Source organism: Grammomys surdaster, unplaced genomic scaffold (assembly GCF_004785775.1).
Source record: "Grammomys surdaster isolate TR1022 unplaced genomic scaffold, NIH_TR_1.0 125863, whole genome shotgun sequence".
Lineage (NCBI taxonomy): Eukaryota > Metazoa > Chordata > Mammalia > Rodentia > Muridae > Grammomys > Grammomys surdaster.
In genome coordinates this window covers 3,386,627-3,402,090 of record NW_021620689.1, presented here as the reverse complement: position 1 = coordinate 3,402,090, position 15,464 = coordinate 3,386,627, and the positions used below count along the sequence as shown (strand labels likewise).

Genomic DNA, 15,464 nt, shown 5'->3' with positions numbered 1-15,464 from the left:
ACATTTGTTAGGAAGTAAGAGTGGGCAGAGGGTGGTTCACCAGTCCATGTTACCTACCACTAGTCTTACCTGCCTATGGGCAATCTTCTCACCCAGATTCTCCCAGAGGTGCTTGAGTTCTGTCAGTGGTTCTCGTATAATATCTCTGTCAGTTTCATCAGTAGCTTTCTTTAACATCAATTCACCTTGGTGATTGAGTTTTTCCATCTCAATTTGCTGTTGGTAAACTTCTACTTTGAACTCCTATAAAAGATATACTTAATGTTAACATGAACCAGTGTTCACTATTAAAAAGAAGCAACTCTCTTTCAAAGCCTTTCCTGGGTACAGACCTTCATCTCATTTAACTGATCCTTGACAGTGTTGAGGTCAGTGCCCACTGGGGGCATGGTGCAGAGCTTGATCACCGTGTTGTCCAGCCAGTCAAACATGGCCTGAAATAAAAATAAAAACACGACTTTAGAAGAGAAGGAACATCTCCTTATCAATGCTGGGCTTCCTGATTGTGTGGGTTTAGGCTCGAAAGCAAGCAGTGACATACACAGTTAGGCCAGCTTCATTGAGCAGCTGAGTGGGTACAAATATGACAGGCAGGCAATGACAATAAAAACGGCAGGAGTAGTTGAAACTTGATGTATTTTTATATCAACACTTTTCTCAACAGAAGTGGGAAACACAGGCCAGAAATGTGGAAGCAGAACTGCCTTAGGCTTTCCAGCACCACAGTACTAAGGCATGGATCTCTTCTGTGGCCCCCCAGTCTCTTACCTGGAGAGTGTCCTGATACTGTACAGCAGCTTGCATGGCATCCTCAAGTTTTTCCAGCCTTTCCTTCCAAGTTTTATTTAAGTTCTCCCAAGCATTATTCATCTACGGGAAAAAACATTGAATCAAATTCTTCTAGTAATACCTCTCTGGTCTGCTGTGCCACGTCTCATCTGAACTCTGGCCATGCCCCACTCCTCATCTGAACCCCAGCCACGTTCCACACCTCATCGATGCTCTTCTTCACTTCAGGCTTCTCAGTTTCTCCACATGCAAAAATCAAATCTGCTCCAAGGATTCTAATGAACTCCAACTCCTCATGCAGACCATCTGTCTCCTCCTTAATAGTCTATATGGAAAGAAGCAGACAATGAGTCAAAACAGAAAGCAGAACATAGCTTCTCAAGCTTTTTAAATGCAACACAAACCCCCAGTCCCCATCAAGAGCAAACCTCAAAAAAAAAAAAATCACAAAATGGTTTTTACTCTTAAGATATTGCTTATCCTGAGAGTGTAGCCTCATACTCACAAGTGGTCAATGGACACACAAAGTAAAATGCACTGGTGATGGGCATGGCAGTGCGCACCTTTAGTCTCAGCACTTGGGAGGCACAGACAAGCAGGTATCTGTGAGTTCAAGGTCAGCCTGGTCTACAGAGTAAGCTCCAGGACAACTAGGGCTACAGAGAGAAACCCTGTCTCTAAAAAGAAAGTACTGCATACATAAGTTATAAAATATGAGAATGTAGTGATGGCAAAAATGGCAAGAAGAGCATAAATTTGGAGTGGATAATGAGTTTTGATAATTTACCAGTCCTTCCTGGCTCCAAGAAGAAATATATGAAACAACACAGTACAAGTGACAAATATCAGTGCTGACAGACCAGTGTCACAGCTGGGCCACATCATATTATACACAGAGAGTTCTTTGTCAGAGCCCGAGACGTGGTTCACGCACCAACAGAGAGGGATAAAGGAGGAGTTTCCATATGAAAAACAACTAAGATGATGGTGAGACCAGGTACTGCTTATTCCAAGTGGAAATCATGTGAAGTCCATCTGGTGAAAATTAGACTGCCCAGAAAGACTAGAAAAAGATGTGTTTAAGTAATTTGCTATCCCTGGATAATGAATTCAGAATTCTAAATTTTCTACTGTCTATCTCCCTTCTGAAAGTAGAAAAAAGTCTCACATTAAAAACAAAACAAAGCTTTCAAAACATTGAGCTTGGCTTGGCAGCTAAGGCAATGTAACTCAGGGCTTGCTTAGCATGTATGAAACCCCAAGTGCAGTCCTCAACATTGCAAGAAAACCATGAAGACAAAACAACCCCATCATCATCACCACTATGCCACCACACATACAATCACATGCACACCCTAATAATGTGGGTACAGCATTTTGTTAAAGGACATACATATAAGATGATGTTTCATGTTTTTGTTACCTCAGCAGCTTCAACCTGTTGCTTGATGATGGATGGGTCAATACCAGGGCTTTCCAAGTCATGGACAATATCCTGGGTGTCTTTGATGGTGGTCAGAAGAGCTGCCATGTCATACCAGAACTTCTCCGCTAACTCAAGGACATCAAGGAATTTAATTTCTCGCTCTTCAGACCGTGCTTTGATGTCCTCCCAGAAGAATACCATTTGATCCAGCTTGTCCTGGATTTCTGAAGGAACAAAGAAGAGATGTGAATGGAAGCTCTCTAAATTTGAAATCTAATTTCTCCCTGAAATTCAATCTAATTCTGACATTACTTATAGTTCAGTGTAGCTTTACTATCCTCTCCACATGTGTTCTTCAGCAGGGATCACTACCCGAGTTTTTTTCTACTTATGTTGATCTCCTCATAAAGGAACCACAGAAGCAATCTGAAAACATCACTCAAAATATCTACTAAGATAAAAGCCTTTAACTCACAAAGGGCTGAGATGGAAATGCTTCCTTCCAGTGTTCTCACTGAACTTTCTGTAAATTTCCCATGGAAAGTGTTACAAAAGGTGGTTATGTTCTGCCTACTATTGATACTGTGATACTCACATTAGGGGTTAAAGGAACATTTGTTTCCTGGCCTGGGAATCGAGCTTCCAATTGTAACCTTATTTCAATAGGGAAATGTGTTCTGAATTGTAAATGAATTCCACAGACTTTTTGGAATACTCATTACTTGAGAAGTGACTCTGGGTAGGAGACTGGAGATAGCCACGGCCTCTAGTTCATTCTATTATCTGTCTAAAAAATAATTAGATCCACCAAGTACCTTTTGCAGCCAGATCCTTGTCTGCTCCCTGCGATCTCCCAATGAGTTCCTCTCCCCGACGCTTCAGGGCTTCAAAGGATGGCTGCAGTTTCTCCAGCTCCATGGTGGCACTTTTATTGTCACTGATGCACTCTCTGATTTTGTCTACTTCAGCAGGGATCAGGGGTGGCATTCGCAGGCGAGAGGAAAGATTCTCCAGAGTCTCCAACATGGGTTCAATTTTATCATGAAACTAAACAAGGTTGACTTGTTAGCCATCATAGCAATACTTTATCATATTGGAGAGCATGTGAGGGCATAAGGTGAAAGCATAAACCTATTGTTTAGGATAGCCTGTGCTCAGTTACCACAATGGCTGTTCAGTGTTTTAGATACAGTATACTAGAGCTGGCCCATCAGAAGGGGAAAAGGGCAGTATTTATTTTGTGAGTCAAAAAAATACTAAGTAATATACCAAAAATAAAAAAAAATGGTTAGTATTGTCACAATACTTCTCCAACTCCAACTAATATGATGAGAAAGGGACAAGACTGTGAAACTGGTAAGAGCCAGCACTCAGCATCTCAGATGACAGTTGCATGCAACAGACTAGACAAAGTTAGATGCCCTTGACTGCTATGTACATGGATGGGAACTTAACATGTTGAATGGCCTGGAGTCTGAGGTACTGTAGTATGCAGTCTAACAACCCACAGTATTCGACAAAGGAAAAGGGTCATACTGAAAGGTAAGAAGGAAGGCCAACTAAACCTTCACACTTTCCTGGTACTTTGAATAAAATGAATAAACCTATAAAATTTTATTTATAATTTGGTAGAGAATTGGAAAGTGAGAACAGCACAGATGAGGTTTTGTCTAAAGAAAAAAAAATATCTAAACCAACTCTGGATTTAATATTGAGCAAGACTCATCAATGTTAAGTGCCCTACAAGAAAAACAAATTTCCTTAACAAAATCATTTTCCATCTCTTTTTAACATCTATATTCCACCCCAAACAAGATGGCCACAATAAACTTCCACAAAAGGTAAGGGAAGCTTTCTTCTACCAATGTCCTCAGCTCTCAGCTCTCTGAGAAATGGGTTTCCACAGGAGTGAGTGGGCCTTACCTCTGTGATCTGCAATGGTGGGCGCAGTCAACACAACAATGGGATGAGGCGGTGTGAGGAAGACAGGAGCAGGCGGCAACAACACAAAGGAACACATTCCACAATGGGGTGAGATGGGACGGGAGTGGGAAACTCGAGTAAGTACAAGTATTGACCAAGAATACTGACTCAACACAGGAGTAAACACCCAGACACGACAAACGTGCCACTAACAGTAATATATTAGTTGAGAAGGGTGCAGTTACGTGCTGTAAAGTCTACCGCTGGTCGATTTCCCTTCTTTGGTATACTTCTCCCTTTGGATGCATATTTTTTTCTGAACGTAAAGTTGGCTGCTCATGTTAATGTGCTGCCATTCTAAATCTTACCATTAATAGGTCCAGCTGGAACCTAACTTTTGTTGAGGTAATTACTGGTTTGGGTCTACAAAATTAATTTATCCTCAAATTGTCCCTGCTAAAGAGTCATCGTAGCACGAAGGTTTCAGAGAAACCATCAATAAACAATTACACATCTCATCCAGCATCAGTGAGTGCACCAATGCTGGGAACAAATGCAAGCAGTTTCCTGCTGTACAGATGATGCATCGTCAACAGAGAACCTCTGCTTAAGCTAGTGCACAGCTGAGTGTTCTAACACAGTCACACGTACCTGAGCAGACTGGGACACGGCCTCATCCAGAGCCAGGGCCCGTTGGCGCACCTCCTCTTTTATTTGGGCATACATGTTTTCTGCTTTCTGGTATTTTTCTTCGACCATTTTCCCTTCCTCGGGGTTTAGCTCCTTTAGTTGTGGACCTATTTTTAGTATCTTATCAATATGAGGTTTGTGTTCAGCAATGGATTCCCTTAGTTGCTATGGGAAGAAATACAAGTTAAATATAATAAGTAAAGAGAACAAGCAATAATCAATAAAAATATAAGGAATGAGGCCAAGAGTGAGGTTTCCTAGGTCATACAAACCAAAAATAGCGAGCATGTTTACACCAGTTATTTAGATGTTTTGATCAGAGGTAATAACTTTGAGAAGAACTGAGTTGCTAGAATCGCCAAGTCCTGGCTTTTCCTTGTTTATGGAGAGTTTTGGACTCCAGCTACAGAATTCACTTAATTTCCCAAACCAGATCAGAGGTCCAATTACTAATAACTAAGGAAGTCATGACAGTCTTTAAGGCTGTCTCTGTATCACATTATAATTTACATTGCTTAGTATGTCTACATTTCAGACTGAGTCAGCCAGCAGGGTAGCTTGGGAATAGCAATCACTTAGTAACTCAACCACTCTGACTTTGCTGCTATGTCCACCTTTCACTTAAAGAAATATGGGAGGGCTGGAGAGATGGCTCAGTGGTTGAGAGCACTGACTGCTCTTCCAGAGGTCCTGAGTTCAGTTCCCAGCACCCACATGGTGGCTCCCAACCATCTGTAATGGGATCTGATGCCCCTTTCTGGTATGTCTGAAGACAGCTACAGTGTACTCATATAAATAAATGAATAAACCAAACCAAAAAAAAAAAAAAAAAAAAAAGGAAACCAGAGGTGAACTTATATAAGTCAATTCCTTTCATAATAAATAAATAAAGAAATCGTATTAAGGAGAAATGATAAACCAGAAATGAACACTTAAAGCATTACTCACGGGAACAGTTTTAGCTGATACATCTACAAATTCCTCTTTTACTTTAAGTTGTAGGAGGCACATACTCTCTGATAAGTTTGTTCACAGCTCTTACTGAATCAAGCAGAAGGGCCATCCAGTCACACCTAATAATACCTGACAAGTCTCAGAAATATTTCAAATTTCCTTGATTTTTAGCTGGTTCTCTCTTTTTTCTTATAGACTGGGGATCAAACTCTGGGCCTCAGGCATGTGACAAATATTCTATTGCTGGGTTATACGCCCCAGCCCCAGTTAGCTCTTTCTTTATCCCTATATACAAAAGGTGTTTAACCTTTTGCTATCACCCAGTCTGGACTAGAACTTTTCTGTACCCCAGGCTATCCTCTAGATCATGACTCCAATGTCCAGAATGCTGGGACTGCATGCATGTGCTACCATGCCTGGCTTGATAGCTTCTTGACACATCTATAAACTTATTCTTTTTTTTTTTTTTTTTTTTTTTTTGGTTTTTTTTTTGAGACAGGGTTTCTCTGTGTAGCCCTGGCTGTCCTGGAACTCACTCTGTAGACCAGGCTAGCCTCGAACTCTCGAACTCAGAAATCCGCCTGCCTCTGCCTCCCAAGTGCTGGGATTAAAGGCGTGCGCCACCACCGCCCGGCTATAAACTTATTCTTTAATTAAATAATATTAAACAGTGAAGAAAATTTAACATGAATTTTCATCATGAAAAGAAATTCTGGTTAGGAATTAACTCTGTAAGTGAAGCTCACCCTACAGGCCTTATAAATGCTGTTTTCCAGTAACTTACATAACCCACTTTCACTAGAGAGAACCTGCACGCTCCTTACCCTCATCTCTTCCTGCTGCTGTCTGAGCTGCTCGTGATCCACAGCTGGAGGAGGCAGCTGTGCTATCAACGCCAGTGTTTCCTCAGCCCAGGGGCTCAGCTCTTCGTACGTTTCCCAAAACTGGTTCACTAAGACCTGTGCTCGCTCTAGGCGAGCATAGCGCTCTGAGTTAAGCAGGCTAACGGCTTCATATTGCTGTATTAGGCAGTCAGTTTTCTCCTATAAGGCAGATAGTAAAAGAAAAAGAAAAAAAAAGGATTACTATTAGAAACTTCTTTTCCTTAACAACAAAAAAATGCAGGTATGTATAAAGGCCTCAAACAAAATTGTACACACACACACAAACACACACACACACACACACACACACACACAGCAAGTATTAAGAAACACACTAAACTAACAAAAATGGACTAATGAACAAGTGTTTTTAGTTTCCTCTTCATATTTAATTCAAATGTAACTATCATACATATGCATTACTTCTAGAATATGAAAAGTATGAATTTAGCTTAAAAGGTAATAAAACAGCACAAGAAAGATGTAATAAGAATCTTCTAGGGTCAGGCGTGGTGGTGAGGCAGAGCCAAGACATTTCTGTGGGTTTCACAGCTTAGTTCCAAAAAACAAACAAACAAACAAACAAACATAATAACAACAACAACAACAACAACAAAAAGAGGCACAACAATGAGGCATTATTAACCCAACAAAACAGGAAACCGGACACTACAAAGTGCTGGCTTAAAAGACAAAGTTTGTAAACCCCACACTTGCTCTTCAGATGCTCAAGTCTTCCTCTACCCCTGAGAAAACAGTGCTTACCATGTACCGTGTGTAGTACTTGAGACCAGGTCAAGTACAACAGACTAGTCTGGAACTTAAGGTTCTCTTGCCTTATTCTCAAGTGCTGGGACTATAAGCATGTACCATCATGCCCTGACCTGACCATCAGTAATCAGAAAGTCCAGTAGGTAAAAGAAAAATACTTTTAAGACATGATTTTGTAGTTTCACTTTCAATTTGGTATGACTAAGAATAGCAGCATGAGCTAGGCCCCCTACACATATGTAACAGATGTGTAGCTTGGTCTTCACACAGGACCTCTAACAACTGAAGCAGGGGCTGCCTCTGACTCTGTTGCCCGACTTTGGATCTCCTTCCCCCAACTGGGCTGCCTTGTCTATGTTCAATAGGAGAAGTACCTAGTCCTACTACAACTTGACATGCCAAAGTGGGTTGATATCTATGGGAGGCCGCTCCTTTTCTGTGAAAGGGAGAGGAGAGGGAGGGATTGAGAGGATAGGAGGGAGGGGAAGCTTTGATTGGGATGTAAAGTAAATAAAGAAATTTATTTTAAAAAAAATAGCAGTATGAATAACAAGCGTAGCTCACCTGCAGTGCAGCTTTCTGCTCCTCTCCACATGTGCTAAAGATTTCGCCACGGTGACTGAAGAGCTCATCCATTGAATCTTTGTGTCGAATGATGTCAATGGAGAAAGCCTTTGCAAAAGTGAAGCGTGATCAAATCAGGAAGTGAAAGGACCCTGCTCTGTGCCCGTACTGGTGAAATGTCCAATGGGACAAATGAAATTCCTAGCTTTGAAAACTACATAAGAAGGATTCTTAAAGTTTAACTGTTATCAGTGTTTATCTTTAAAACTGTCTTTTGATGTTTGTCATTTTAGCTGTTCACAAAAACACTTTCCTTCCTAAATTATCTAGAAAATCACTAACTATTCTTTCTCAGATTCAAAGGTTTATTTATCCTTTACCACAAAACAAAATATATTTTTCTCACTCAACTCAAGTATTTACAGAATTATTTCCACCATCACTTATTAAACCATTCTACTTAACCTGAGGTGGCCCCACACTCTCCGTGTCAGGACACGGAGAGCACTCGGATCGTCTATACTCACCTTCTGCACCTGCAGCTGAGCAGTCGTCTGGTCTTGTTCTAGACGAATCGGACCAAGTGCCATAAGCTTTCGTTTTGTTTCCGCAACCCAGGCTAGCTCTGCATCAGCGGCTTGCTCATACTAATAGTCAGGAAAAACAAACAAGTTATATACAGCCAACATCTCTTTCCTGCATCTATAAATTATCCAACACACAAAGGCCTGGATTTTCAGAAATATAGTTATACCCCAAAAAGTAAATTCAAAACTGAGAACAATTTCATTAAGAATCACAAACCAAGCTACGGGGGTGGGGAAGAGTGGGCTTTGTGGCAAGTGGTAGAGTACTTCCTGAACACACATGAGGCTGTGGGCACAGTTCCCAGAACCATAGGGATGACAACATGTGATACTATAGGCTGGGTGTGGTAGTTCATGCCTATGATTCTATCACTTGGGAGGCTGAGGCAGGAGAATTTAAAGTTTGAGGCCAGCTTGCCATACCTTGTCTCACAAAATTAACAAAAATGTCAAAAAAAGAAAATAAAATTATGGGAGGCAGAGGCAGGTGGATTTCTGAGTTCAAGGCCAGCCTGGTCTACAGAGTGAGTTCCAGGACAGCCAGAGCTACACGGAGAAACCGTGTCTCAAAAAACAAAACAAAACAAAACAAAACAAAACAAAAAAAAGAAAATTACAACAACAAAGATATAAAAAAGTTAGAATTCAACTTCTTCAAAAGAAGTTATAAAACTTAGTAGAAATAGCAGTTAGAATCTTTCAAGGTGTGCTTCTAGTTATAGAACTTTAAAGGAGTGGTACTGTTGACTCTCTCCAATTCTGACACTAAACAGTAGTAGCTTTACTTACATTTATTATTTTGTATTTATTTTTCGGGACAAGGCCTTTTAATGTAACCCAGGTAACTTGTGATAAATTGTCCTGCGTTAGCCTAAGGGATTACAGGTGTGTATCATCATGACTGGATATAGGTGTTTAAGTATAAATTTATAATGGCAATGGAGTTGAGAAGTGTTCACTTGAAAGAACTTGCTCAGATGAAGGATGGGACCTAGAGGAACCCTAAACTCAATCACAAAATCTAAGAACATTCTCTGTATAACTGTTGATCATTAGATTTCTCTAATCTTTATAACTTTTCTTCAATTTGCTAACCTCTGTTTAAGTTCCTGTGGTGGTTTTTAGAGGTTTCCCTCCCTCCACCACCGACTCATGTGTTTGAAAGCTTTTGAGTGGCACTAAAAGGAGGTGTGGCCTTGTTGGAGGAAGTCTGTCACTATGGAGGCTGGCTTTGAAGTATCACATATGCTTAAGTCTGCCCATGCGACACAGTCCCCTGCTGCCTGTGGATCACGGCATAGAACTCTTAGTGCCTTCTCTAGCACCATGACTGTATGTATTTTACCATGCTTCTCACCATGATGATAATGGATTGAGCCTCTGAAATTGTAAGCCAGCATCAATTAAATGTTTTCCTTTGGGGGCTGGAGAGATGTCTCAGTGTTTAAGAACACTGCTTCTCTTTCTTCACAGCAATAAAACCCTAACTAAGACACTTCCCTTCATTGGAAATGCTTAGGAACAGAAGTATTCTCAATTTTAGAATATTTATATAGACATTACTAGTTTAGCATCTTCTAGATTTTGGAATAATTCACATTTTTGGATTAGAGAATGCTAAGCCTATATTTAAAGAGAAAAGTAATGAACTGGACATGGTGGAGAAGGCCTATATCCTAGCACTTGGGATGTGGAAGCAGAAGAATTAGTAGTTCAGGGAATGTGAGTTGGGGGACTAAGTAGGCCACATCACACTGTCTCAAGTATGTGTATAGGAAGTGTGTGAGAACTCAGTTTCCCAAGCATAATACATTGTAATTGAAGATAACTGACATTGATTAGGGAAAAAAACTAAAGATAAATTGGGAATGTAGCTAGAATAAAAAAAGTCTGCATAGTTCAGAAAACATTTGTTAATCACTGTAAACCCAAGGAATCACCCTGTCATGAGAGGGGGGGGGGAGGGAGATAGAGAGAGATGTTATGGCATAGTAATATGTGCATGACCAGCTGTGTGACAGTGATGCCGCCTTAGGAAGATAAAGACGTACTCCTCCCCTCCCCAACCCCAAAGCAGAAGGAAAAGGGAAACTCGACACCTGTGTTTACTAAAAGACTCCCTTTGGGTGGCTGTGCTATTTTGGTTTGCATATTTGAAAGTAATTATAGATTTTGGTATCCTTCCCTTTTCCATCTAATGCTAAAATAGTGGTGCTGCACATTTAAACCCCAACGTTCAGCAGGCAGAGGCAGGTGGATTTCTGTGAATTTAAAGCTAAGATGGAGCTATACAGTGAGATTCTACATAAGAGAGGTGGGAAGACGGGGCTAGAGAGATAGTACAGAGCGGTTAAGAGCTCTTCAAGGACCTGGGTTTGGTTTACAGAACCCATGTGTTGGCCCTCTTCTAGTTTCTTGAGTATCAGGTATAAACATGGTGCACAAACATATGGAGAGAAAACACCCACACACATAAAAGTAAAACAAATGAACAAAAACCCAAAAACAAATAAAAGAAACAGCTTTAACATAGGACTCTTCTTGCAAGTTTTTCTCTGTACCAAGCAGTTGAGTATTTTGGTTCTAATCTGGATCAAACCTCTTCCAAGTGTTTCCCATTATTACAGTACGTTTGTTCTATTTATTTTGATCTCATTATTCTTCCTGAGCCTGTACTTATGTAGGTTATGGCACTGGACATGACACAAACATCCCACGACCTAAAACACTAGCACATAGCACTATAAACATTACCTGTTGTGATCTCTGAATAGCAGCATCAATTTCATCTACCCTTTGTCCAACAGTGTCACTGACCAGTTTGTACTGTTCGTTGGCATCAGACACAAGTTTATCCAGTCCTTCTCTGGCTCTCCAAGGCACCAGCTCCAGGAGAGCATGGCTCACCTCATTCACTGTGTCCAACACCAGCCTGTGCTCCATGACCTCCTTCTTCAGTTCCTAAGGAGGGAAAGGTTTTCAGGCCATGCCTTGCTAAATTAAGCCCATCAGCAGCAGTGTGTGTTGGGGGGCTGGGGAAAGCCTATCTCCAGCACACATCCCAGCAGGGCACTGACCTCCTTCCTTCATCTCTTTTTTCTCTGCCTCACATTTTCAATCATTTTGAAAACTAACTTTCAGCTTAGCTGCTGCTTACTTACAACTGTAAGATTTGAGCCACATTGTCTGTGTAAAACAAACAGGGTTTCCTTCTTCCTATTCCTTAATGCTCTAACTAGGGGCATTTAACATAACAAATACCCACATAGAAATTCTGGGCATCAAGACCTGCATTTGATCCTGCAGCAGATCAGAAGTAACTATGAAACACCTCCCCCATTTAATTCCTTTCCTTGTTTTGTTCTTGTTCTTTCCCTTCCAGTGCCCCCATCCATCTCCCTTGCCTCCTTTTCACTTGCCTTCTGGTCTCCAAACAGTGCCCCCCCCTCCCCTTTAGAGAATGAATGGTGGACGTGAATTATACGTGACACAGCAAGCAAACTTCCTAGGCACCTGGAAATCAACTTCCTTCAGACTACAGTCTTGTACTTGTCTTTATGTAAAATCTTATCCTCATGAGTACACAAGAGAGAAAGCAGGAGTATATCTGGTTTAGTTCTAAGGTAAAGGTAAGGAAACATGATTCAGACAAAGATGAAACTTCTTTCTCTGTTACAGTATAAAATGATGGCTTACCTTCTGTCTTTGCTGAAACTGGGGTATTTGCTCCCCTGTGGGAGACTGGCCTCCAGTGGCTGCCAGCTCCTCCTCCACCTCCCTCAGCCACCCAGTTAGTTCCTCATATGTAGAATGGAACTTGGTGGCCAGCTGCCGGGCTTGTTCTAATGTTCTGAGGGCCTTGGAGCTAGTGACCGTGATGTCTGCATATCGGGTCTTTATTCCATCCAGTTTTTCCTGGATAAGTAACACCTCCTCACCTGTGAAGAACAGCACACCACTGTTCACATGAAGGAGCTCTCAGGATGGAGATTAAAGAAACCCTTTAATCCTGTCTTTAAATCAGAGCTTAAATTTCATAGACTCTTGCTATGTCCCAACTTCACCTAATATCCCAAACTGAGGGGAAACTGGAAATGAACTCTTAACCACATAAATCATTTCTGAGATTAAGCTCAAAATCCAACTGCAGGTGTTTCCAGATGTTTCCAAAACTTTACAGATAATGCTGCCATTCAATATATTAGGAGGTAGGAGGAATTGCCATCTACAACCAAATATAAGACAACTATAGTCTTGTAGTTTTAAAAAGATTTAGCAGAAAATGAACAAGTTACTGGCTTCACTGGAGCATATACAGCAATATACTCAGTGAATAGCAAGGTTCCCATAGACCAAGAGGAGTGGTTAGTGCTGGGTGCTTATGATCTTTAAGATAGAGAGGTAGGGCTGGCAAGCTAGCTTAGAGGGCCTGGATTTGGTTCCAAAAAGCATATGGTGGTTCATAACAACCTGTAACTCCACTTCCAGGGGACTCAATGTCCTCTTCTAGCCTTTAAGGGCAGCAGGTACACATGTGGTACACATATATGCATATAGGCAAAGCACTCAAAACATAAAATAAAACAATCTCAAAGAGGTGCTAAGAGGTATACTTTTCAAAGTACCTGTAGTTTGTTTTAGAAGAGCCTGACCATTTTTAATAGCTTGATCTACATTCTTCTTTCTATTAATAATCTCTTCATTTAAAGCCTAAAAGGAAAGAATAGCATTGATTTCTAATCCATGGCACAATAGAGGGAAGAGCTCTAAGAGCTTTAAAGAGACAGCACCTAAGGAGACTCGTTAGCCACACAGTTTAAAGTCAAATATTTGATTCCTTTATTTATCTCTTTGGTTACTCTTTGGTTAAAGACAACTAAGAAATGCTTTAGAGGCAAGCTCTCTTTTGTGCTAGATGAAAAAGATTTAGGGTGAAATCAGCTTTATCAATCAACCAGTATCAAACTTGAACACAAGAAGTTTAGAAATGAAATATAAAAATGCCCATTATGTCTAAAATAAAGAAACTTCATAAAGCAAACTGAAACATTGCTGGAGAGATGGCTCAGCAGTTAAGAATAGGGAGTGTTCTTCCAAAGAACCTGAGTTTGATTCCCACCACCACCGTAAGGCAGCTGGCATCTACATCCACACAGATCTGACATGTTTGGCCTCTACACTGACATGCACATATACACACAGACACATAATTAAAAAAAAAATCAAAACAGGCATATTGTATAAGATAATACAGAAGCTCTTGGATTTCAGAAATATTAAGTTACAAGTATATGATGAGATTATGGATGCTGTTCAGATATATATGGTTTTGTTACAGAATGTTCTTCTCTGCTCAAATGAAAACCTACGGATCCATTGATGTAATTACCCAATGTGCAATGAGATGGACCCTGCCTCTACCTGTATAATCTAGAATCATTAGTTCAGCTCGCTAAGTACAAGTATTTATTCATGGACCTATCCAAAAAGAGTCAGTACTTGGCAATAACTCAACTATGCACTTGTATATATAAATATACTATGCACACAATAAAGTTGAAGTGTTTGGAAAGAAGAGGAAAAGATAAATTAAAAGAAAAGGAAATGAAAAGAAACAAATATCAGAATGACAAAATAATTCAGTAACGTAAGAATGAAAACACAAATACCAGGTGGTCGGCATGCTGTTTCTGCAGGACATCCTGTCTGTAATCCTTTACGAACACTGTACTGAGCTTGTCCTCAACCTCAGCCAGCCAATTGAGCACCTCCACCTCATCCTCCCCGAACAGTCTAGCATTGAACAGTGCCTGCTCAAGCAGGGATGCTTTCCGACAGCACCGGTCTTGAATTTCACTGTATCGGGCCTGCAATGAGTCTAGCTTTTCTGACATGACGCCCTGTTCTGCCGGACATGTCAGGGAGGAGAGGGACTGTCCAATTTTAACTGCCTGGTGCACATCTGTTGCATGGTTTTCTATTTCTTCCTCTAGAGCCTAGAAATCCAGATGGAAAAAATGAGTAACAAAAAAGTAAATGAAAAGCAAACATGAAACAATGAGTAACAAATAACAGAACAAATTAAAATAAAAATTCACCTGCGGCACAGCAAAAACAATATGAAAAGTAACACACAAGCTGTTCCTCTCCCCTTTGACGTTCACCTATTAGTCAATGTCTACTTTACTCCAACCTAATGTAACTTTTCCAACTAATAATATGACTTCATCTTAAACTAAAAACTCCATAAAACATCTTCTAGAGAATGCTGCAGCTTTTCAGTCCCTACCTCTGGTTCTGTTTCATCTATGGCAGCACCTTCCTACCTTGTGACGAATAATCTGCTGGTGTATTTTGGCAGTCTGAGTGCCAACAGGTTCCGAGTTAGCAAGCTTTTTCTCTGTGACAGATAAGAAGTCAGAAATAGGCTCAGCTGTCTCATGGAATTGTTTAGCCAGAACCAAGATATCTTCCAGCTGTTTTTGCCTACACAAATACACAGAACAAGTTGCTCAGGCAGAAAGTCACATTACAAGTCACATTATGTAGTATTAAATTCAATAAAAGAGCAGTCTTTACCAGGCATGGTTTAAGTGTTCATAGTAAACAGAACATACGTTACTAGGTAGTACTACTTTGCAGTTGTAAAAGTTTTCACAGCATCATTTTCTGTGGACCTTCTCTAAGGTGGGCAGGATAATTATCCCGTGATGAAATAAAAGCTAACCCTGATGGCTTAGACAAAGACTTCTCTAATCTTCTCATGAGCAGTGGCAGGCTGAGATGGAAGGAGCTCTTCTAGCACTCTCCCTCAGACCACACTGACACATATCAGAATGGGACATATCATGTGCACCCCTAACATAGGGCCACAAT

At 40.6% G+C, this 15,464-nt stretch overlaps 1 protein-coding gene across 3 annotated transcripts in view; it reads right to left on the bottom strand.

Annotated features, from left to right (window-relative positions):
- Positions 1-15,464, bottom strand: part of Macf1 (microtubule actin crosslinking factor 1) — a 211,707-nt gene that overhangs the window by 31,390 nt on the left and 164,853 nt on the right. For all 3 annotated transcript variants that reach the window (XM_028790128.1, XM_028790130.1, XM_028790129.1), the window contains 16 exons: positions 14,915-15,074; positions 14,258-14,584; positions 13,214-13,298; positions 12,285-12,526; positions 11,343-11,549; positions 8,529-8,648; positions 8,002-8,109; positions 6,607-6,825; positions 4,790-4,993; positions 4,139-4,147; positions 3,031-3,262; positions 2,213-2,439; positions 992-1,114; positions 769-870; positions 333-434; positions 70-243 (listed from right to left, as the gene is read on the bottom strand). In XM_028790128.1, the coding sequence (XP_028645961.1) occupies positions 70-243; positions 333-434; positions 769-870; positions 992-1,114; positions 2,213-2,439; positions 3,031-3,262; positions 4,139-4,147; positions 4,790-4,993; positions 6,607-6,825; positions 8,002-8,109; positions 8,529-8,648; positions 11,343-11,549; positions 12,285-12,526; positions 13,214-13,298; positions 14,258-14,584; positions 14,915-15,074 (2,641 nt within the window). The remainder of the gene's footprint in view (positions 1-69; positions 244-332; positions 435-768; positions 871-991; positions 1,115-2,212; positions 2,440-3,030; positions 3,263-4,138; positions 4,148-4,789; positions 4,994-6,606; positions 6,826-8,001; positions 8,110-8,528; positions 8,649-11,342; positions 11,550-12,284; positions 12,527-13,213; positions 13,299-14,257; positions 14,585-14,914; positions 15,075-15,464) is intronic.